This window comes from Siphateles boraxobius, unplaced genomic scaffold (genome assembly GCF_051911475.1).
Source record: "Siphateles boraxobius isolate OS27281-9 unplaced genomic scaffold, OSU_SipBor_1 1, whole genome shotgun sequence".
Classification (NCBI taxonomy): Eukaryota; Metazoa; Chordata; class Actinopteri; order Cypriniformes; family Leuciscidae; genus Siphateles; species Siphateles boraxobius.
Genome location: NW_027508699.1, coordinates 12,824,111 through 12,849,862, shown reverse-complemented (window position 1 = coordinate 12,849,862; position 25,752 = coordinate 12,824,111). Strand labels below are relative to the sequence as shown.

The 25,752-nt window shown below is 36.7% G+C and overlaps 1 protein-coding gene across 12 annotated transcripts in view; it reads left to right on the top strand.

Annotated features, from left to right (window-relative positions):
• The window catches only part of kmt2cb (lysine (K)-specific methyltransferase 2Cb), a 117,812-nt gene that overhangs the window by 48,640 nt on the left and 43,420 nt on the right, over positions 1–25,752 (top strand). For 6 of the 12 annotated variants that reach the window (XM_077213949.1, XM_077213782.1, XM_077213621.1 and 3 more), the window contains exons 13-26: positions 4,890–4,976; positions 6,000–6,703; positions 11,107–11,226; positions 16,330–16,446; positions 16,563–16,667; positions 16,774–16,878; positions 19,020–19,201; positions 19,545–19,709; positions 20,090–20,199; positions 20,294–20,377; positions 21,343–21,555; positions 22,132–22,257; positions 23,097–23,210; positions 23,526–23,668. In XM_077213949.1, coding sequence (XP_077070064.1) covers positions 4,890–4,976; positions 6,000–6,703; positions 11,107–11,226; positions 16,330–16,446; positions 16,563–16,667; positions 16,774–16,878; positions 19,020–19,201; positions 19,545–19,709; positions 20,090–20,199; positions 20,294–20,377; positions 21,343–21,555; positions 22,132–22,257; positions 23,097–23,210; positions 23,526–23,668 — 2,375 coding nt within the window. The remainder of the gene's footprint in view (positions 1–4,889; positions 4,977–5,999; positions 6,704–11,106; positions 11,227–16,329; positions 16,447–16,562; positions 16,668–16,773; positions 16,879–19,019; positions 19,202–19,544; positions 19,710–20,089; positions 20,200–20,293; positions 20,378–21,342; positions 21,556–22,131; positions 22,258–23,096; positions 23,211–23,525; positions 23,669–25,752) is intronic. The other 6 variants (XM_077213540.1, XM_077214271.1, XM_077214023.1 and 3 more) reach the window with 3 other exon arrangements.

Below are 25,752 nucleotides of genomic sequence, written 5' to 3'. Positions count from 1 at the left end.
CACATGCAAATTAAATCGGCTGAATTGCCTGTATGCGCATGCTCTAAGTAGGCCTACAGCGCAACATCGATGCACTGAAAAATAATCAACAATTAAGAACACAATATACATTTATAATAAATAAAAATACCAAACGAAATAAGTCAGAATCAAGCCACAAGAAGCAGAACAAATGTGTGCAAAATGCCTAAAGTGCAGGGGAACAAATATTCAAAACACAAGTCACAGATAGTTAAATTAGATCACCCTGAGTGATCAATTAATAAAATAAAAATAAAGAAATTATTAAAATAACGAAAGTATGGCCAGGATTGTCAACTTTGTCTTTTTAACTGCAGAAACAACAATAAACACTAACCTGGAGCGGCAGTCTTTTTAGCTAAACATGTTCACAGCAGGGGCGTAGAATTTAGAAATGTTAGAAGAATTTAGAAATGTTTTGAAATCACTTGATTTTAATTGCTTGCGCAATTGACCGTTCGCAAAAGCCACGCCCCCTAGTTATTGTTACTACGCCCGTCAAACAAATGGTCAAACACGACCAGCGCCACAGATTGCCATGACGGGAAGAGGTATACCCGTGCGTGTCAGTGACCTTTTTTCGAGCAATACCTCCGCGATATCCTCCAGATCCAGGCAAAACGGGTTATAGTATGCAGTGGAGGGATATATTAAAAATAAACAATGAAGGAGACACGACTACTATTGAGGCTAATGCTTATACCGGTCTGAAGCGAAATCTGAGAAACCCCATGACCTGTACCTCAAATGCAACCAGCATAGCCTTGAAGAAGATTTCATAAGCTGGTATAGTGGCTAATTGTTTGGAGTTAGAAATATATAACTCGCGCTGCATATTTAGTAATTTTGCCTCAGATACAGGATTATACATTCGCTTTAACAAGCAGGTTGTTCATTACCAGGGCAACCGCTTGCGTGTCATGCTGAATGCGATTTTCGTGTTTAAAAAGTAAGTTAACTATACATAAGAGGCGGAAAGATGCGGATAACCATACATTATTTAAGGTTATTTCTATTCTTTAAGATATTGATATATGAACTGATGTTGTCAAGTAAGCTTCATGCTTTCCCCGTTGCGAACGTGCACTCCTCTAAACTGTAACGTTAGTCTACAGGTACTGCACTGCTAGTGACTGCTGCTCATTTCCCCCTGAAAATATCATGTTAACAACAACCCTTTAGAAAACGTAAGTCTCACGCACGCTGCACGCGAGTTAACCATGTTCGACACATTTAACTGGGAGTGGGGCCGTCCACATTGTTTTTATTGTAGGCACCGCTCACGTTGTGTTTTCGGCTTTGGAAACGGAAAGAACACAACTCCTCCAGATAATCTCTCGGGGTACCTAGTGTCCGATTTACAAACGCCGTGGGCGCACCGCTTCACCATCTTGCTTGGAGTCAATGTTTCACGGACCTGCTCGCATAGTAACAGTTGCTATGATGTGTGATTGGACAATGGCCGTTTTGGGGGAGGGGCCGGCGAACGGTCAATTCTACGTCACATTGCACCGAATCTTAGAACAGTTCGTTCTGAGACAGTGCTTATGATTTATTGAGATTGTAAAAAAAACACTGGGTGGATTTTTATCATTCTAGGGTGGTTTTGCTCACACACTGCCAACACACATTTATGTTCAAACACCATGTAAAAGTGAATTTTGCATAATAGGTGCCCTTGAAATAAAAAATGACAGTCACGTTCCAAACCCGTATGTCTTCCGTGGCACACAATTAAATTTTCCACCTCAATACTGAAGACCGTCTCACTTTACAGACCTAGAGGAAGTTTTACTTTCCTGCCAATCTCCTCCATGTGTAATATTCCATCACAGCTTTGCGTTTGACCAGCTTTTGGTGTGCGGTACATTAACACCCCGCTGTCACTGTACAAATGCTCAGCACAGTGTCAGTAACTCAATTCCTCAACCTTTAGGAGAGCAGCTGCCCACAGGCCTTTTACAGCATTATTCGTCCTGGTGCAAATCTCTAGGTGTAGAGGTGAGAGATCTGGCCTCATCCTACGCTGGGTTCATGGTGCCACAGGGCGGCCTGAACATGTGTGCTTGCATTATGCTGTGTGTTGTAGCTGTACTTTGAAATGGTGCAATAGTGGAAAAAATAAAAATAAAGGGAAAGTGGGAAATAAAGCGTAAAGACTTGGTCCAAATCCAAGTTTTATTTCAACCTGTGCCCAAAGCAGGTCCCTTTAATGCATTATTTGAGTTAGAGCCACAGTATGGTTTCATCATCAGCCTCAGTACCAGGATGAGGATTAGTGGCAGCTGTTTAACAATATATCTAGAAAACTAATCGGGAGGAAGGGTGCCAGTTGCACCATGGTATTAAAGTATTTGGCTTTTCTTTCTCTTAAACTTAACAGTAAATGCTACTTGCATTGCAGTTCATGTCAAATGAACAACAGAGCCCCTTTTAAAATAGACTTTCAGCTTCAGATGATGGCTTTTTACACAACTCAGACAGACCAAACTTTATAGTCAGGCTCGGCGTTTAGGGCCCTATGAAATCCATTTATTTCTTGCTAAATTCTAATTCTGTGTTTTCAGTTTTATTTCTAATGCCCCTGTTTTCACAGACAAAGCCTAGTCCCCGACTAAATTGCATGTTTGAGCTGTTTTATCTGAAAACAACTTGACGTAACTTATCTCACGTATATGTCAGTACCATTGTTTTGTCTCAAGATGCACACCAGTAATGTATTTTTCTAAGGCACGTTTATAAACAGCTACTTAAATGCCCTAATTGAATTAAGGCCTAATCCTGACTTAATCTAAGCCCTGTCTGTGAAACCGGGCCATGAATTCTATGTTTAGTGATTTAATACAAATTTATCATCAGAAATAATGTCTAATGAAATGAATTCATAAAACGTTAAGATTTTAATCAATCTTTTAAAAATTTTGTCAAATGAAAATATAACAATTAATTTAAAACATATAATTTTTTTTGTCAAATATAGTGCTGCACAACAGAACTTATATACTGACATAATGACATATATATATATATATATACTGTATTAATGACATACCGTCATAAAACATATACATTGATAATTATTATTTTTACTTTGAAAATATTTTACTTTACAATTGTAATTTATTTCTGTTATAATTTCTTCAAGCTAAACCAAACTTTTATTTTGGCGGTTTGTTAGTTTTTAGTTTAATCTTTTATCAAATGTTTATTATTGATATTTTGGATTTATTTTCGTTGATACATTTTGATAGCGATTTATCGGCCATTTACTTTATGAAGTCTATAATACGTTTTTTATTTTTGGGGTGTTTTGGGTGCTGTGGATGATGCTGGATGAAGATGATGCCTTTACCGCAACTAGCTTTTTAAAGACTTCAAGACTTTGACCCTCACATCGATTTTAGAGTGGCTTGTTTACAGCAGAGTTAACCTTGTTAACCTTTGTAGATGATGCCCAATGGCTCGCTCTCCCTCTCTCCCTCTCTCTCTCTCTCTCTCTCTCTCTCTCTCTCTCTCTCTCTCTCTCTCTCTCTCTCTCTCTCTCTCTCTCTCTGTGTCTCTCTCTCTCTCTCTCTCTCTCTCTCTCTCTCTCTCTCTCTCTCTCTCTCTCTCTCTCTCTCTCTCTCTCTCTCTCTCTCTCTCTCTCTCTCTCTCTCTTTTTATCTCTTTCTACTAGCAGTGTTCACCCATCAGATAAAGTCCCCATATGTGCCTAATGGATTATGAATGAGAGACTTATAGCAGAATAAGAGATGTCAGAAGCAAACCTTCCATGAAATAAACGTTACAGTTTATTTAGTATTTAATTTAATTTAGTTTAATTACTTCAATTCATTAATTACAATTTTAACAGTTTTCTTATTAAATGTTTTTAAAGACAAACTTAAAGGGCATGATGGATGAGTGGTAAAGGCAATCTAAATGTAAAAATAGAGGAAATGAGCAATTAAATATCCAATAATGTCTGATTCCAATAAATTAAAAACAGTTCTAATATCGGTCATTAATCTATATGGTAGCTACTGTGAATTTCTAACAACAAAAATACATGAAATGGCCCTTTAACTTGACATTGACATTGAATGAATTGGGTGTACAACCGTCATCTATTACCCAGAAACGGCTTCATCTGACATAACAGCCCGTAAGTAGCAAGTATCACTTCTTCTGGTAATTAAAAGATGTGCTGAATTACAGAAAGCACGAGTCATTATTGTATGCCTGTATCTTCTCTCTATTATAGCAGTCACAGGTCCAAATCAGAATCATGATCTATCTCTGCTCTTCTGATTAGAAAGAAACCTGCCCTCTAATTACTTCCGATGGTATTCCGCTAATGTCAGCCGCTCCGCACAATAGTCATTTAGTCTTCTGTGATTATGTGATTTCTGTAATGGCTGGTTATCTGTTCCTAGTGGAGATATGAGGTGATTGATCTGATAAGGCCCTCAGGATCAATGACTTAAAGTGCCTGAGGTGGAAATTTGTTGTTCCAGAGATACATTGAACAGAAGAGAGCAATGTTATAGACAGCAAGAGGACAGTTAAGCATGCTATAGTGTAGTCAGATGCACAAATCAAACGTACAGCGTGTATATAGGGAGACACTGGATAAATTGTCCTAATAGGAGGCGAAGATTACCGTTAGTATTTGTGTACCGCTCAAAGCCATTGTATTCTCTTGAGCACAGTGTTTTCTGAAAAACACACATGCCATATGTGCCTGCGTTCACACTTTCCCCCTGCACTTTTCTATCCTGTTGAGTTGTTTTTCCAGTCCTGTAATTATTTCCACTAGTGCTTGGAGCAGTTTGTATTACATAACATAAGTCGGGACACTCTATTGATTTTTTTTCCCCCTCCTCTAGAAATTGGTGCAGACGCTAGTGGCGATTTAGCCAAGCCAGAGTCCAGCGAGACCTCACACCACAGCACAGAAAATGAAAGGACTTCAGGTACTTTATCTACTCTGTTTGCTTTCAGTGACGCATACATATATTTAATATTCTTGAGGATGTCCATATCCTGTACATGTTAGTTGTTCAAAACAAGTTGTTGAGAATGAATTTGTTGAGATATTCAAAAAACCTTTGACAGTTAAATGAACATTTGATGATAACATCCCAAGACACCCGTCTTCCTCAAGCAATTAACTAGTCCATAACCATAAATTCTGAAATAAAAATTGAAGTCAGCATAAAACAGCATTCACATCCCATTTTATTTATGTAATCCGACATATTCAGGGCAGGATATTCACCGAGAGAAAATGTAATCGGACGGATGTGATTTTGTACATTGCGATTCGGTCGTGAAAAGTGGATGTTGCATATCAGAATGGTTGATAAATATACATTTTGATAAAGATTATGAAGAAACATGTTCTTCCTTTGTTTGGTTCAAGTAGTCTATAATAATAAATAAATTACAAATAAATATATAAACAATTAAGAATACATCTATAATTGGAAAGAAAAAAGGCTATTTGACTTCTCTAGTTGTATACTTCCCTGCTTTAGTATTAACATTCTTATGTTTTGAATGGCTCCTGTATGGTAAATTGCTTGTGTTTTTCCACTTTGGATAAACACATCACCTGAATAAATAAATGTGCATTTAATTTAAGGTTTACTTAATGGAACATTAACATTATTTTTTATTGCATGTATTTAAATGCATAACATTTCCTCTAATGCTGAATACTCCACTTTGATTTCACATGCCAACAAAATACATTTTATTGTATCTGACCAAATGTATAAGGTCGCCATTTCTTTTCTTTTCCTTCTTTTTAAAAAACAAAACAAAACACAGCCTGCTTCTTTATATAATTATAACAATATGGTCAGGATTGTAATAATAATAATAACATTACGGTTCAATTTTACCTTGTGACCCGCAGTGGAAAATCCCTGTGTATTTTTGTAAATCTTTGGAAGTCATTTTGAATGTTGATTTTGGAATTTTCCATGTTGCAGTTACATCTCCTCAAAAGACAAAAGATCCTGAAGATTCAGAGCCGCACGAGCAGAAACTGGATTCAGCTCCAGAGACGTCCACGGTCCAGCAGCTTGTGACGTCTTTTAAAACAGAGGAGCTTCCAGAGACTTCAGCTACACTCACGGAAAACGTTTCCAAAAGTGAGGATGACAGCAAGCCCTGCTTTGAGGAGCAGAAATCCAACCTATCACCCACCAAAGAGCCAACTCCAGCCTGTACTTCCCATGAGGAAGAACCCATGGAGGTTTCCTTCACAGAGGAACCTTCCTCAAAGGCGCATGGAGTTACTGTAGAGCCTGAGGTCAGTACTGATACGACTACGCCAGTAGTTCAGAGCCAGGAGGAAATGGATGTTATGTTGCGGCAGCACGACATCATTCCTGAGAGGTGCACAGAGGAAATAGACATCTCTATGGATGTTGATCAGCGATGTTTGGCCAAGCTGAGCTCACTGGTGGAGGAGAGGACGTCTTTACAGCAACCTCCTTGCAGGCAGCCTGAGGGGTTGCCCTCGGTTGGGCAGGGGGCGTCCCAGCTCCATGCCCTGGTCCAGGCTGTCTCAGGAGAAGCCATTAGCAATGTGCCTTCATCCACCTTCATACCATTCACTCCAAAAATCGGCATGGGCAAGCCGGCCATCTCTAAGAGAAAGTTTTCACCTGGAAGGCCCAGAGTCAAGCAGGTCAGTTTTATACTTTATGATCAATACATTATCTTCAGATTTTTTTTTTGTAGATGAATTAATAAGCATAAGGTTCTGTTCAAACAGACAATTAAATACAGTTCGGTTCAATTCAATTTGATGTTTTTGCCGTGTTCGATTCTGATTCATTATTTGTGGTCTCGACATCAAATAAAACCAAAGCCACAACTGCGACTTTATTTCTTGTAATTGTGAGTGTCTATCTCATAATGTGACTTTATATCTTATGAAATGTTTATATCTCATCATTGATTGTATATCTCACAATTGCAAAAGTATTTCTCGTAGCTGCAACTCTCGTAACTGCAACGTTATTTCTCATAATTGCTATTATATACCTACTTATATACATACGTATCTCACAATTGTGAATTTTTTCCTGTAATTGACCCTTCGCAAAGACCCGCCCCCCTTAGATACTGTCGCTATGTCCGACAAGCTACGCCGCTCTCACGCACACACCACGTTCTCACGCAGTGAAAAATACATCGCGGATCAGAGAGGAGACTGACAATACGCTGACAGACAGGACAGACCAGGTTACATTTCGGTTACTTTTTATATTAAACATATTAAACAAAGTCTCACCTTTCAAATGTGGTCATTTAAAAAAAAAAATTAAACAATAAATACCGTTTTGTGGCTCTGTAATGTGTTGTGACAGATCGCTGCAGAGCCTCAGTTAAAGCTGCTCGTGAACCGATCTTCTCTTCCTTCTAGTTCACTTATAGAATCAAATAAACATGAATGAACATAAGAAGGAATGTTGTTTTAACCGCGGAAAGGCGTCAGTATATTCAGTTTTTCAAGTTCAAATCCTCCCATGTTAATCTACTAACTCTCCTGACTGCTTTGTCGGACAAAATGGCGGATGGCGAAGTATGATTGGTCAGATCACCTGTCAATCAAGCTCCCTGCGAAGGGTCAATTGTGACCATATATCTCACAATTGTGACTTTATTTCATAATTGCAACATTATTTCTCGTGATTGCGACTATATTTCAGTATGATATTGTATTTCACAATTATTAAAAAAAAATATTGCTGTAATTGTGACCATATATCTTACAATTGTGACTTTATTTATCATAATGGCACGTTCATTCTCGTAATTGCGACTTTTATCTCAATTTTTCCTGTAATTGAGACCATATATCTCACATTTGCGACTTTGTTGCTCGTAATTGTGACTTTATATATCGGAATGACATTGCATCTCACAATTGCAATTTTTTCCTGTAATTGTGACCAAAAGTATATCTTACAATTGTGACTTTATTTTTTGTAATTCCAATGTTATTTCTTGTAATTGTGAGTTTATCTCAATATGACATGATATCTCACAACTGCGAAGATGTTTCCTGTAATTGTTGACCGTATATATCTCACATTTCTTTTAAGCGTGACTATTTTACAATGTATCCCAATATATATAGTGTGAAGTTATTTCACATAATTGACCCTTCGCTAAGCCCCGGCCTCCCTAGTTACTGTTGCTACGCCTGTCAAGCTTTCGCGCATGGCACGTCTATTACAGTGTATGCACCGGTGTCAGACATTCCCAATGAGATAATTAGTCATTTTTGGCGAACGTGAAATATCTGATAGATCAAGACAAAGGGGACTGCAGTATGCATTCGAGGGATATATCCACGACATAATATGCAACCGATTAGAGAGTAATTTCATAAAAATAGAAGCTAAAGCCTATAGTCCTAGCGCAAGCAGCAGCCGTCTCATACGCTGACCATTCAAATGGGGAAAAAAACAATTTGAGGAACAGCTATGTTCGTGAACAGCAGGGTAAGTGAAATGTAAAAATAATCTAATAATTATAAATCAAACAGTTTATCCATAAATCTTGTGGAATAACACTAACACCGGGAGAGCTGCGATCGGATTGGGTTAAAGTTACTCAGTCAGGGGTAGTAGGCCGCCGATTTACAAAATGCTGAAATATATTTTAAAGTATGTCAGTGAGCCTCCGTCTTGTCTTTAATCGTCGTATTTTACGTTAAAATATATGCATTATGAACGAAGAACAGTCATTATTTCCAACTTCCAAGCAATATGTGTTTTTGTTAATCCTGTCGACATGAATGTGAATGGAGTCTCCCACACTGCTGGATCCACGCACATCATTTCTCCCCTTGGCTTTTAGATTTTCGGGAAGGAAAAAAATTCCACTCCCCCGTCCAAAATTTTAGGATACCGGCTATCAGATTAACACAATCCATACGCACAACGCTTCGGCATGTTTCCCTCGCTCGAAAGCTTGCCAGACCTCCTGCGCCTAGTTACGGTTGCTAAGACACGATTGGCCAGTGGCTGTTTTCGGGCGTGGCTTAGCGAAGGGTCAATTGTGACATTGTTTCACAATTGAATATTTTTTCATAATTGTGACTATTGCTTGTAATTGCTACATGCTTCATTTTTTAAGCGTGTTTCGATATGTTTCAGTCTAAACACTCAAATATGCTCTCTACTGGAAATATTGGTGATTTTTGAATGTAAGTTTAATTTTGTGCTGGAACACAATAACAATAGGCAACTCATGAGAAAATGTGAACTTTTGTGGTTTGAAGCCTGATTATAGACAATATGTGTGATAAATTGAACATTTTATGAGATATGACACAGGCTTCAAATATCAATTCAAAGGGAATTACCTCAGCATCAGACCTCTCACATACATGTCATACTCAGCCATCAGATCATCATTCATGCATCACATCCTGTTTATGATTATATTTTCCTGTTAACCAAACGGACTACCTTCCTATGTAAACTTCCTAACAAGGCAGCGTTTCTCCTTACAGACATGGAGAAAGATGCACCCAGAATGCTCCTCAGAGCAACTACATTCCAAAAAGCGTATACACGCATTTGCATATTTGTTTAAAAACAGACGTGTTAATTTCACTTCAGGCAGCTTTACGTTTTAATTGAGCAAGTCTTAAGTCACAGCCATCATTGTGATTTCCGGATGATCGCTAAGTATTAATTAACTTTATAGCCACAAACTAATTAGAGGAATTAGGCGGCTGTAAGAGGCCTGCTCTTTGCACCCTTTGTGTACCCGAGTCATGTGTTGTCGTTCTGGCATAATCACATGCGTTTGTAAACAAGACGGAGAGTGTCTCTGTTGTCATGGCAACAAAGGTAGCACAAACATTCTGATGCCAGGCCTCTCTATAACAGTGAAGGCCTATTCGCAAGCAAAAGTGAAACGAATCGCAGACGAAAGGTCTATTGACAGCAAGAAAAGTGAAAGTCATTCCAGTGCTTTAATGGAAGATGCAACTCACCTTTACTCAAAAATATTAAACATTAATATTAATTAATTATATATATATAATAACTCTATGAGTTAAGAGTAATTAAATCAAGAGTAATTTATGTAATATTAATAAAATAAAAGAGTAGAAAATTACAAGCAATAAAGCAAATAAAGACAATAGATATTCATTGTCTACCGTTCAAAAAGTTTAGGGTCAGTAAATTTTTTTAAAGAAATTAATACTTTTAATTGTTATTTATTTCATTATAAATTATTTATTTTATAAATGTATCAAAAGTGACAAGTCTTATTTGCTCACCAATGCTGCATTTATTTGATCAAAAATACAGTAAAAAAAGTGATATTGTGAAACATTATTGAAATTTAAAATACCTATTTTCTATTTTAATATATTTTAAAATATAATTTATTCCTGTAATTAAAGCTGAATTTTCAGCATCATTACTCCAGTCTTTAGTGTCACATGATCCTTCAGAAATCAGTCTAATATGAGGATTTGATAAAATAAACATTTATTATTATTATCAATGTTGAAAAATATGTGGATTCCAGGAGTCTAAAATGAATAGAAAGTTCAAAACAATAGCATTTATTTTTGTAACATTAAAAAAAAAATACATTAAACATTTTTACTGACCCCAATCATTTGAGTCACAAAGACTGTGTTTGGACACACTTGACCTTTAAATATTGTCTGTTAAGGCACTGGTGACATTTAAAAAATCGCGTCTCATCTTCCTAGAGCAGAGGATTCTGTTTCGCTGGTCCTTTCCATCATTTGCGCATGCAGTCTTTCAGAAAACAGTCTTACCCTAGAAGCAATACTTCTTATTAAAAGGAAGTTTTTTGTTTGCATGCTTGAGAGCGATGTAATCAGATGTATTTTTTTCAGGAAATGCTTTGTCTCAAATGTCTTTTTTTTTAGTTCATTCACAGCTCTAATATGTCACATTCTCTGTTAACCATGTCTGTTCGTACATGCATGTATCTGTATGTTTCTTTGCTGGCTGTATTTAAGTTGTTGCATGTTCTCGCCCACATCTCCTCCTCCTCTTTCTCTCTAACCCACCCCATCTTCAGGGAGCATGGAGCGCCTCCCGCAGACCGAGCTCCCCCTCATGGTCCCTTGACCCGACTGAGGGCTGGGACGGGCCAAAGAGCAGGCAGCCCCACAGCATGGCCGCCTGGATAATCCGTGTGGTAAATACAGCTAAATATTACACAGACCCTCAGTTGGGAGTTCAGCTACAACTTTGCGACATGAGGATACTAAATTGTTCTCATTATAGTCAGTCAATAAAGCTGTCTACACTGGAAATAGCCGATTCCGCACACCTTCAGCTGATGGACTTCCCTCCTTTATTTATATGTACAGTGTTTGTTTTATTTATTTGATGGATTTAATTATTTTATACCTTTTAGTATAGTTTTTATAAATTAAATAAAACAAAATTACAAATTATGTATATATATATATACACACACACACACACACACTCACAACACACACACTGGGGTGAAAAGTTTGGAATAATTAAGATTCTTTATGTTTTTTAAATAAAATAAAACTTCATTTATTTATGTATTTTCAGGTTGTTGTTTTTTTTTTAAGGATTTTTTTCTTTTATACATTTTAGTATATATATATATATATATATATATATACATATACACACTGGGGTGAAGAAATTTGCATAATTAAGATTTTTAATGTTTTTCAATTAAAAAAATCCCTTATTCATTTATTTATTTGATCAGTTTTTGTTTGATTTATTTTGTTTTATTTTTCTTTTATTGCAATATAGTTTTATAAATTAAATAATAAAAAAATACCAATTGTATTATATAAATTATAAATAATAGTATACATTTGTATAGAAAGACATTTGTTTATACTTATATATATTTTAATTAAACTATTTAATTGTTGAATTAGTAACGTTACAGAGTAAGTACAGTTACAGAGATAAAAAATATATATATATATATATATATATACACACACACACACACACACACTTGGATGAAAAGTTTTAAATAAAATAAAAAACTTTATATTTTTTTAACCCTTTTACTGTGGCTGGAATCTAACATTAAAGGGTTAGTTCGCCCATTTAAGACATGAAGTTGTATGCAATCCTTACCAGCACTATAGTGCATACACACTGACCCACTCTGTAGTCACCTCCCTGGTCAGAGTTCTGGCCGCTGGAAGTTTTTCAAGAAAGTACTCCCGGTTAGTTTCCGGGGCCTCAAAACTGTGCGTTTTTACGTGAAAAATGTATTTGCGTTTAAAAGCTTGATTAATTTACCACACAAAAAACACGCCGGTCAAAATTCATACCTCAGTTTTAATCTGCCTATTTTCTTTCCATTTCTATCAATCCGCGCTGCTGTCAACGTTCCAATCAGCTGGCTGGTTGCCATTGGCTACTCTGCGGGAGCTAAAATAATGCCTAATGTGTAAACAACAGCTTGTTTACCGTACAGTTTAGACATGGGATCATAAAGTTAGTAAATAGAGCTTACCCGTGGTACTGGTACAGCAAAACTCTTTAAAATCTGTTTTTTTCTTTTTCCTCCTTGGTTGGGGATGTAATCGTCTTCGCTGAAGTGAGCACTGCACACACGATAATCCTTGATTCTGGATATTTTACCTCCTGCAGAGTAGCCGATGGCAACCAGCCAAAGCTGTCTCGTAGCTATATCCGAAACAGGAAAACGATAGAATCTGAACGGTGATCCCGGCACATTCTTGTGGTCACAGCCTGGGAATTTACAAGTTCGCACCATTGTTCATTTTCTACTTTTTACGTCGTTTCGTAATCGATTGTGTAAACACTATTGAACAGCTGATCGGAACGTGCGCACTGTTGACGTTGACAGCAGCGCGGATTTATAGAAATGGAAAGAAAATAGTGCCGATTAAAACTGAGGTATGAATTTTGACCGGCGTGTTTTTTTGTGTGTTAAATTAATCAAGCTTTGAAACGCAAATAATTTTTTCACGTAAAAACGCACAGTTTTGAGGCCCCGGAAACTAACCGGGAGTACTTTCTTGAAAAACTTCCAGCGGCCAGAACTCTGACCAGGGAGGTTACTACAGAGTGGGTCAGTGTGTATGCACTATAGTGCTGGTAAGGATTCCATACAACTTCATGTCTTAAATGGGCGAACTAACCCTTTAAGTTTATAGTGCCATCAGAAATAAAAACTGTTTGGTCTGTGCTTAGTGGCGTGCCCCTTCAGCACTTCCAGTGCAGACAGTCTTGAGTTGATATGGATATATGAATATGAGAGTCGCTGCAGGGCCAACCCATTGAAAAGTTAGCCATAACAATGCTCATCTTGGAAAGATTTGATTTGGATTTTGACTAGACAAATTCTATGTTTCATCTTTCATGTCAGAAACAGCCGCAGCACTTTATGATTGTCACTAACATGGTCTGTGGCTAACCGATTTTTTTTCCCAGCATGCACAGTGCTTTTCTTTCTATGACCTGGCTTGACTTGGGCTAATGAATGAAAATGAGTTCTGAATGTGTTCACGTTGTGAACCGTAGCCCATGGGTAGGAGCAGATGTGCTGTGTGTTGAGGGGTCAGGGGCTTCGCAGTGGCCATGTTGGCTCTGGTAGGGGTCTCGCTGGCCTACAGGTCCATCTGTTTCTGAGCCGCTGGAGCCAAACAGATAATCATCTGGGCACGGGGCCAGACCAGGTCCTATTATCATGTCTTGACAATGAGCATGTTGGATAGTATTTGGCACATGCGAAGGGTCACTTAAAAAAAATAGCATCTACTGTGAGATTGAGGCTGCGTTTACACTTGGCATTAACATGCGATCACCGTGATCCGATCAAGCAGATCGGGTCATAAGCCAGTCAGGACACGATTAACCATTTTTTTGTTGTAAATTCAGAATCACTTTAAGTACAAACTAACTGATGATTTATATAGTGAGTAATACTGAGTAATATTAATTAACATGTACTATAGGGTTTGGTTTATAGTTAGTTGCATGTAATTATGCATAATTTACTGTAATTACTACTGCAATTACATGTAACAAGGACACTGTGAAATAAGGTGTAATCAAATATTATATATATAAATATTAAAATAAATATATTTTAAATGTATCTAAATATCTAAATAAGCATATTTTAAAACCTGACTATAACAATAAGGACATGATATTCTGGTCTCTTTTTAAATTAAAAGCATCTCTCTTTTTTCCTAACCATATAATAATATATAAATTATAATACAATTTTAACATGAGATATATATATTAAAAAAAAAATTCTGTAACTATTTACATTACTACGAAATGGAATAAAAACATAAAGGTGAAAGTGAAACCTTGATATTGACACATATCTTGAATATGATGCAACAGAAGCTGAAAAATAATGAAACCGCATCGCCTAGCCCTAATTCAGGGTAAAGCTACATCACAGTACCATCACTGTACAATGGTACCCCCACAGTCTTTTTTTGTAAAGTCAGGTAGAATAAAAAAGATGATGTAAAGACCCATTTAAAAAGCATCAAGTCTAAGTGGCAGAGGCAGAACGAGTGAAATTAGGGTCCAGTGAGAAGAACAGTAGATGGGGGAGGGAAGGGAGGGAGTGTAATTCTTGGAAAGGGTTTTCATTGTGACAGTCAGAATGGCAGCCCCTGAGGAAAGGAAACGTGCTGACAGCGTAATAGAAGTGAAATCGCTAGAATAACACGGCCGAGGCCTCTCAACAGCCTGATAGCTGTGTTGGCAGCTCCCTCAGATGCCATCTCACACACAGTGTCACAGTCTCTCCAAAATTGGTGTCATTATGGGGAATGTTGCTCCACTATGACAGCTAGTTAAATTGAAGGAGAGTCGTGTTTGGTTCTGGTTGGTTATTTGATCACAGTGCATTAAAGTTGAGCTGGTAGGCCATTCATTAAATATAAACACAAAGAGAAAAGAAAACTTTGGACATTTGTTTCCTGCTCGAGTTAAAATTGCTTCAGTCCTGTCAATGCAAAAGACCTAAATTGCCAAGAGTGTTTGAAAAAGGCTTTTTGAAGTATATAAAGAAATGAGTCTTCTCCTTTGTTTGACCAACTTCAAGATGACAGGAAAAGTAGTTGAAGGCTACACCGTTTGGACCATTACATGATGTGCCTTTCTTTTATCGCTCCATTTAATCATATGTCAGACATATTTGTTAATCTAGTCAAAATATTTAACAAAGTACTGAGTATATTCTTCTGGGGGGTAGCTATAGCAATACTGTCATATACTTGAAAATCTTTTCTTTGCTTTGTAGAAATTCTCTTCACAGAGTTCCCACCTTCATCCCACGCTCATGTCATTAAAAAATGCACTTTGGTTGGAAATGTTATGCAAATTAATACAAAAATCATGGAAATTTCTATAGTCAATAAAAAAAATTTGTACTTATGCTAAGCTGTAAAGTATTTAGTAACAAAAAACGGTTTGGGGTCGGTAAGATTTTTAAAGTTTTTGAAAGAAGACTCTTATGTTTACCAAGGCTGCATTTATTTGATAATAATTTAGTAAACGAGTAATATTGTGAAATTGTATTACAATTTAAAATAACTGTTTTCTAATTTAATATGTTTTAAAAATGTAATTTATTCCTGTGATGGTAAAGCTGAATTCTCAGCATCATTACTCCAGTGATACTTCAGAAATCATTCTAATATGATAATTTGCTGCTCAAGAAACATTTATTATTATTATCAATGTTGAATATTTTTGTGGAAACCATAATACATTTTTTTCCCAGAATTTCTTTGATGAATTCAAAATTCAAAATGACGGCACTTATTTGAATTTTTTTTTGTTGTAATTTACTGTCACTTTTGATCAGTTTAATACATCCTTGCTGAATAAAAGTATTAATTTCATTGATTTTTTTGCTTGTTTTTTACTGACCCCAAACTTTTCAGCAAATTTTGTTAAATCCTTACCCAGTAATTACAAGATTGACCATGTATTTTCATAGAAAAGGGATTAGGATCTCTTTTTTAAAAACTATCTTTTGCAGAAATGTGAAATTACCCCATCATAGACAATAATGTTGTTTTTACAGTGTAATTACATATGTATAAGCACACACAATTGAATTGTTTTGTAATTTATCACACTTATAAAGCTACTACTAGCTACAGGAAGCTCCTGGTGGGCAAAGTAGAAGACAATGCATAAACAAAACCTTTAGCCCCATCTTCTCGATGAGAATCACTCTCTGCCAGCAAGGATGACCCTGATGGTATGTCTGTTATGTCACCAGGGCAGAGGATCTGGCTTCCCCGGGAGGAGGCGGCCCAGGGGTTCGGGTGTCACAGGCCGGGGAGGACGTGGCCGTGCCAGAATGAAAAATGGAGTCCCTCCAATACCAATACCAGGAGTATGTCACTTTAACTGTCAGCTAAGACATTTGTTTGTTCTGATATGTGGATATATAACTATAGCGTGACATAGCGTTTTTACATTTATTTGCATGGTATGTTTGCATCTCTGCAGGTCAACATCATGGAACCAATGTGCATATTCAAGGAAGAGGAGGAAAGCGCCATGCACAGTACAGTGGTGATTTTCTCTAGTACAGACACGTTCACACTGAAACAGGTAAAAGTGAATGTTTCTGAGCAGTCGGTGCTGCTTACAGCTGAATATGTGGAGTCTGCTGCTCTCTTACAGTGGTATGTGTCGGTGTTTGTGTTCTTTTCCTTAGGATATGTGTGTGGTGTGTGGAAGTTTTGGACAGGGTGTGGAGGGTCGACTCCTGGCCTGTGCTCAATGTGGACAGTGTTACCACCCTTTCTGTGTTAACATAAAGGTTAGCACTTTTCAACGCCACAGCACAACAGAGCACTTTACAGGATGAGGCCATTATATCCTTCCATTTTTCTAAATGTGTTTGAGGTGATGATTGTAGCGATCTTAACCTTATAAGGATCTGGTAAGAAAATTAAATAATGGAAAAAAATAATGAAATGACTTACCTGGAATTACTTAAGAAGACATATATAGTAGTGTTGTGACGATACTGGAATTTCCATGTTCGATACGATTTCTTGAAAAATATCGATATTTGATACCACAGGGAAAAAACTGCGGCACCATACAGATCATTTTGTTATTATCTCATTTTATTATTATTATTTTTTGTGATAATTTAGGTCATTTTATTGTAATAGCTTACACATAGCACAGAATAGCTTTATTTATTTTTTTACAAAAAAAGTCAAGTAAACAGTCAGTAATAAAATAAGAATAAATACACACAAATTGCAAATACAATGGAATAAAGAGACAAATGAAATAAACATGGCTTTAAGTTTTTCAGGTGGGTCTAACAGTATTCAGATGAGAAATACTACAGAAATGAAAGTAATCAAATGTAAAATAACTTGATCGTTTTCATTGAAAAAATTTATAAAAAACAGATTAGTGCTTAAAACTAAAGTTACAAAAGTTATTCAGTCAAGAGCATAGAGTGATTTTCTTTGTCTTTTGTTCTTTGATTAACATGACAGCAGCAGGAATATTAGATTGCTGTCCCTTTAAGAGCTTATGCACAGATCCAGTGTACTGTTACACAACATTTGCGTTCCAAAAATGACTATTAACTGAATACTCTACAAGAATACTGCATTTTGACATTTACTGTATTTGACCATTTAAGCTCAATAAGCACATTGCATAACACTTGCATTAAGGCGAGACACGGCAGGCAAAACATCGTTTTTTTGTTTTGTTTTTCTCTGGTCAATTTTGAGATTTTGGGATATTTGTCTTCAATAACATGTCTTCTTTCAGGCTTGTGGTGAAGAAAAGTCCGAAATACACATTTAGGTCTTTATTTTACTAAACTTTGTCTGTTTGCGTGTGTAGATTTCGCCTAAATTCATCAAAAAGTTGGCGTTCTAAATCATCTGAGTGCTGCTCCACTATCGCGATCTGCACTCTGTCATCACACACACCGTTAGAAAGCTCTCTCTCCTGTACAATGTTGTCGGATCCAAATATGGTCATTTCCTTTTTATCAGCAACCAATCGTGAAAGTAAAAGAGGGATTTTACTCTAAATGTGCAATCTCATAAAGCCTGTTTTCTCAAAATGACTTTTCTCTCATACTCCAAGTCCAAAATCTCCACTTCAGTAGCACCTATATGCACCAAACGTTCCAGTCTTGTACCTAGTTATATTATGAAGACATTTATAGAGGGATTTGTAAATATATTATTCCTAGACTGATTTACATAACATTTTATTCCAAAAAATGCCGAAAATCACAGTTTATTCATATATAATGGCAGTATATTCTGATTTACAGGATAACAGAAGTAGATAGAAGTCCCTCTGTAATTCTTTCCCCATCTAATATGTGAACACAATGAAAAAATAATTTTGAACCTGGCTTTATCTAATACTCAGATTTGTTTTTTTAAATATATGCAAATTAGCACATATTCAATTAGATAATGCCTAATTTGCATATTTAAACATTAAATTACAGAAAACTTGTAATACATTTTTTTCTCATCTTAATGTAGTAATCAACTGGGAAAGTTTCATGGTGATATCTGCTAGTTAAAATAATTACCCTATTCTCCTGTAGTGTCTCTCCTTAACACGTTTATTCAGCAAGGATGCATTGAATTGAGAGTAAAGACATTTATAATGTTACAAAAGATTTCTATTTCAAAGTTATTTGGAACTTTATTCATCAAAGAATCCTAAAAAAAATCAATGTTCAATGTTTGATAGTATTAAGAAATGTTTCTTGAGCATCAAATCATCATATTAGAATGATTTCTAAAGGATCATGTGACACTAAAGACCAATGTATGAAGAGTAATGATGCTGAAAATTCAGCTTTCTTTTTTTCTGTGAAACAGAAAGTTCTGTGAAAGTTCTTTGGAAAGTCTTCTTATGCATGCTGCCTCATGTTAAATAAAATGTATTGGTTGTCAGATCACTAAGGTGGTGTTGAGTAAAGGGTGGCGGTGTTTGGAGTGTACCGTGTGCGAGGCGTGTGGTCAGGCCAGCGACCCGGGACGTCTGTTGCTCTGTGACGATTGTGACATCAGCTACCACACCTACTGCTTAGACCCACCCCTGCAGAATGTGCCCAATGGGAGCTGGAAATGCAAATGGTATTCCACATTGTTTCACAATTTACACTTTTCTCTTTAAAATACATATTGAAATTAATATAATGGAGATAAAAATCATAATTTTTTACATAGGTTTACAAAATGATTGTACTTCACCTGTGCTTTGAAAATGCTTCAAATGTTGTTGTTGTTTTTTATGTGTAATTTAAGTATACTTGCTAGTTACAATGGAGGACCTTTTATTAACAACTTTTTGATAAACCTATTAATGAGAATTATTTTACTTATCATGTATTGATGTGAGCAGTTATTAGGGTGGTAAAATTGGTGGAGTCGTGTGGTGTGTGATTAATGTCATTGCGCCTGCTTGGGCCTCCCACAGGTGTGTGTCCTGTACGCAGTGTGGCGCCACGTCTGCGGGTCTGAGGTGTGAGTGGCAGAAAAATTACACTCAGTGTGCCCCTTGCGCCAGCCTGGCATCATGCCCACTGTGCCAGCAGGACTACAATGAGGAGGAGATCATCCTGCAGTGCCGCCAGTGTGACAGGTGAGCTGCGGTTCAGCACTCTGGGTCTGGGCTGTGCCTGAACCTGCTGGTGTGCTTGGATTCCTTTCAACTCAGCAAATCGCTGCCATCAAACATTATAAAACCTGTTTATATGCAGTTTCTCCGATGTTCTGGGTGATTACAAGGTGGTTGCTTACTGGCCCAAGTGAAAAGCGGTCCAATGATTTTCTGAACTCGTATCCCTCCTTCCACATAAATCAATTGAATTTTTGCCCGTTTATTGCACAATACATTTGTAAGTCCTAATAGTAGAAGATAATGAAATGTAGAAAAGTAATAGCACGGCTCTCCTCAATACATACACAGTTTTAGGCATCATTGATATCCGTAGCACAAACGTGCTGTTCCCGTGTCTGCAGGTGGGTGCATGCCTCGTGTCAGGGGATCTGCTCGGAGGAGGAGGTGGAGAAGATCGCAGAGACCAGCTTTGACTGCAGTCTGTGCCAAGGCCAGACTCCTCTCTCTCCTGGTACACATAAGCACTGCTTTAGAACAGTCTGTTTTTCATTTATAAATCTTTTTTTTTTCAGTTAACATTGTGTATTTGTGTGTTCATTACACAGCGCCTGGAACGCCGGCCAAGTCCAGTTTGGATTTTGTCGAGTCGGTTCTCATACCACAGAGATTCACAAAAACAAGAGATCCTGGTAAAGTTGATGTCATTTTACTAAAACGTTTATTTTTCGATCAGAATTATAAAAACGTCAGATTATAATAATTAAAAGTAATGGAATTTCAATTAAAACTTTACAAAATAAGGTTAACTAACAAAGAAAAATCTTCAGGACCCCACTTATTACACGGCTACATAAACTTGCCACACAGTTAATAATTAGACATTAAACATTGATCCGAGTCGAAATATTTTATTAGCTCTTTAAACGCAAAGCTTCCATGGAGAGAGCAGTTGCGGCAAGTTCAAACTAGACGGCATTTAAAGGATATACAGTCATACCACTAATTACACAGTATTTCACAACATAAATATATATGGGAATAAGAAATATTAATTTGAGATTAAACTGTTTTAAAATTGTACCTGTTTGTTATCTTATAATCCATTACAATATGTTTTTTTATGAAACGAGAGAGCGAGTCTGTGATACTAGATGATTTAAATAAATAACTGTACACAAAATATTTATTTGAGTTTTAATATTTTATTAGCTCAACCAACACAAAACTTTCAGGAGGAAAAAACGTTCCAAGCTAAAGAAAAGCGCTGACTCAGTGACAGTTACCCGGATGAGCCTGTGTTATCGTTTTTTACCGGTTCTTATCAGAATCTAGTATTCCACAGAGCCGTGTAATAATTTTATTTAATGGACCTGAATTAACATGAATGAACAATGAAGAGTTGTATTTTTTAACTAACGTTAACAAAAGCAATTGTTTCTTGTTAGTTAAAGCAATAACTAATGTTAACTAATGGAACCTAGTGTTGCTTAAATTTAAATGTTTCTGGTTATGTCTTGCTATGAAATATTTCATCAACTAGATATTGTTCTTTGTAAAATATTCTCCGTAGTAATCCCCAATTTGAGAGTGAATTGTTCTTTTGAGTCGATTCTTCGTGTTTCCAATGAGGTTCCTTAATGTTTCTGCTCCACAGACCTGTCGAGGACGTACACCCAGGACGGTGTTTGTCTCACGGAGTCTGGTCTGTCCCAGCTACAAAGTCTCGCCAATGCAGCCTCTCGCAGGAGACGCTCCAAACCCAAACTCAAACTAAAGATCATAAACCAGAACAGTGTGGCCGTGCTACAGACTCCTCCAGACCCACAGACTGAACTCTCCAGAGATGGAGACATTGACGACATCAAAAGTACTGCTTCCTACATCTCGACCGTTTACACTTTTTTTTTTTTTTCAATAGTTTCATATCCATGGATGATAAGCGAAATAATAGTTGCAGTATTGTGGGGTTCACAACCTTAAAAAAAACAAAAAAACATTTGAAATAAAAATTTTCGTTTATACATTAAAATCTTGATGTCAGTTTTAAAATAAAATGGCCATGCATATTAACAATATATAATTTCTATCATCTTTTAAATGTTTTGGTGAGTTCATGGCAAAGCATTGTGGAATTATCCATAAAAGATTGTGAGGAAAATTAGGTATCGTAAAAGGTAGCATACTTTTTCTATCTACAATTTAAAGCAGCCTTCACATGTGATACCATAAAACTAGTTATCTAGCCAGGCAGCTCATTATAGTGATTTAAAATGTTATTTTTAAACACAAATGGACTGCAGTTTGCTGAACATGTTGCGTAAAACATATTAAAGCGTCTCATATTCAGTTACTCATTTACTCTTCTCGCAGAGTGAAGTTTGCTTACCTGTGTGTGTGATTCCTGACAGCTTTGTGTATTTGTTTGCCTGTGTGTGTTTTGCAGCAGAAGTGGAGATGGTGGATGGTGAGGGGAAGTCAGATTCAAGTCCTGAAAGAGAGGTCACAGCAGAAGATGACTCTAAAGACACAGATGCCTGCAAGAAGAGAAAGAGGAAGCCCTACCGCCCAGGTGAGAGACAAATTTCAAAAATCAGTTTTATAAGGTGTTACATATTTTTAACTTCACTGTGCTACTTAAATTTATTGACGCATAGAGTGTTATTAATCACAATACGCCGCAAAAAAGGACTCAATGTGGAGTACAGATGCCGCCTCAGATGCATGCGATCCCTAATTCAGTTCTCTGTCACAGCTTATTGCTCTTGAATGGTCAAATACACACACGATGTAAAAATGCACATCATGTGAAGTATTCACATAAACACAGCCTGTTATGTCCAAAGTGAACATAAACAGTTGGGAACAAATCGGATGTGTAACAGTGTATTAGATCCGTAAATTTGTTCTTAAAGGGACAGCAGCCTAATAAACTGTTGCTGTCTGTTGTGTTAATTTAATCAAAAAGCAAAACAAAAAACCCCCAGAAAATCACTCACTGCTTTTGACTGAATCACTTTTGTATCTTAATTATGAATCAATTTATATTTAACAGTGAAGACTCAATCAATTTATTCCATACAGTGAAGACTATACTGTGTCTTATTTTTACATTTGATTATTCAATTTCTGTAGTATTCTTAAGACATGTTAAATAAACCTAGTAATATTATTCGGGGTTGACTAAAATGGGGGAGAAAAACAATACATTTCAAATATTTTTTCTTCAAGACCTATTAAACTATCTCCTGCAGTCAAGTATGAAAAGTAAACCAAAACAGGAAACTAGAATCAAATCTATGCGTATATCGAATCGAAATTTGATTCAAAATGCTGATAATTTCAGCAGAGGTGATGAAGCACTTCATTTGAAATGTTAAACAATATTGAGGAGTTTCTGCTTTTACTCAGGCATTGGAGGTTTCATGGTCAGACAGAGGAACCGGATGGGTCCAGGCAGAAACAAACCTGCCTTGGTCAGGAAGGACTCCACTGGTTCTGAGACCCTGCAAGGCAAAGACGAGGGTGAGTATCATTCAACACTTTCAGTAAGATGACTCTTAAATCAGTCTTCAGTCTTTATTATTTTTGAATGTATCAACTGCTGTCAAATGTCCACAACCACTGCATTAGTGCATAATGCTGGATTGGGCTCATCCTGAGCGCATGTATTTGACACCTCTAATATAGACTGATCTATTGATTAATATAGATAAAAGTTATTATTACAACAAAAATATATTGCGTTGATATAGATGTAAAACTCATCTGCATAATTTTTGGATTATATAGAATTTTGATGTAAAGAATGAATATGGTTTCTCTTTTCTGTCCTGATAGGCTGGGGTGACCAAGCACCTGACACTCCAATTGATGAAAAACCTCCTTTGTCTGATTTTCACGACAATCCTGAGGTTAAAATAAGGAAACGCTATAGGAAAAAGAAGACCAAACTGGAGGAGGCTTTCCCCACTTACCTACAGGTAATGGATTTTGTCAGCTATTTTTTTATTATTATTTAGTCTTGTGTCAAATATACTTTTCAATTTTTATCATATTTAGTCAACTTTGTCCTGTTTTTGTTTAGTCTATTTTTAGATGACTAAGGCCTGGTTTCACAGACAGGGCTTAGATTAAGCATGGAATAGGCCTTAGTTCAATTAAGACATTTAAGTAGCTTTTATAAAAGTGCCTTTGAAAAAAAAACATTACTGGTGTGCATCTTGAGACAAAACAATGGTACTGATATATTTTACAATTTGACCGTGCAATTTGCTTTCAGTTAAAACAGCTCAAACATGCATTTTAGGCTTAAGCCTTGTCTGTGAAATGGGGGATACATGTCTGGGCATTTTAGTCTAGTTTTAGTCAATGAAAACTTAGTCACATTTTCATCGTGCTGCATAATGGTTAAACTGATAATATTGTTTATTTTGCTCAAAATTATAATTGCAATGATTGTTGTCATTTGAGAATTTTATCTTTACATTTCATCAGAATTATTGCATTTTCACCTATAATCACAAATCAAGAGATCATTTAAATTAACACTCTGTCTACATTCTGAAAACTAGTAAAACAAGAAACTAGGGCTGTCGCGGTGAAGAATTTTTCCCTTGAGGTAATTTTGAGTGGCTCAATAGCGCGATATGCGGTTTTACCACATTTATTAATTTATTTTGATTTATTTGTCTCTGCGCATTGAAAGCCTGTCACTCAGCGCGCAGTTGTTACGGCAACGGACTGTCTTTGAGTTGAGTCATTAAACCATTCAATCAACAACACGTTCAAAAACACTGATTGAATCATTAAAAGATAGTAATGAAACAAGGTTCATTTTTTTTAACTTTGAGCTCCACTTTTCAAGGCTCAGCTGACCAGCAATGCGTTGCATGGGTAACGCTGAAGCTTCACTTAATAGAGACAAATGGCATTGGTTCAATGCGTGACTCACTGAGTTTTGTTTCCCGCGACCGCGAGTTCCTCACACTGTGGATGCTGACCAGCGCTGTCGCTGATGCCATTCATGGTAAATACCCTTTATTTTAAACGTTAAAAGGATGACAGAACAAATATTTAACTTTCCTTGGACACGGCAACCTTTTCACGAATATGACTTGACCTCAAAGACAGACGCAGTGAATCGCACGCGCTCAGTCGATCTCTCTCATTCACTGTCTGTTTAGGCTTAAGTGCAAATCCACGAAGCCTCTGTACAAATCACCATGATAAAACCATGATCACCACGTCTTATTATCATTATAAACTCATTTAACATTCTATACACGTGCACGAAGTTCAAAACAAGAAGGGTAGCCTTATGAAAAAAGAAAACACGCGAATATCGCGGTTGCTGCGGTTACTTGAAATCCTCTGCGGTTGGCTTGTCAGTAGCGCGGGACTGCGATATTGCGGTTATCGCGACAGCCCTACAAGAATAACAAAAATTAAACAGTTAAATTCCTAACAGTAATTCCAATTATTCCAAATTACATTAATGTTTTCTATTAAAACTATTGTAAATTCGGCAACCACAATCGCAAACAATATAGTCGATATCTATGTTTGGATTTATTACAATTCATCACTGGGAATGTTTGATTGCATATTTAGTCACAATAAATAGCGCAAGCGGCTCATGACAGAACACCGACTGGCTAAATTGCACTTTCATTTAAGCAGAATATGGGTCATTCAGTGTAAGTTTGTGGGTGTTTTTCGTCCTGTTTTTCATCCACCAGTCAAAAGGCATAAGTCACATTTACTTAGAAAAGCTATAGCACATCTCTCCAAAACAAGCCCGATGATATGAGATCATTTCTAAGCCACAGTCCTCTGGAATCAATAGAAACTTTTCAGCAGATGCTCCCTTTATCTCAAGTAAATTCCAGGGATGTCACTGGGCAACTGCTACAGATGCACTGGGAGATGCCACAGCTTTTAGTGGACTTTAAAGCGCTCTGCTAGGTGAACCGGGAGCTTGTCTGACTATGTTTGACGTGAACTCTTGGGGAGATGGTGTCATTTATCCAGCTCAACCTCCTGTCGTTATTTTCAAACTGACGTT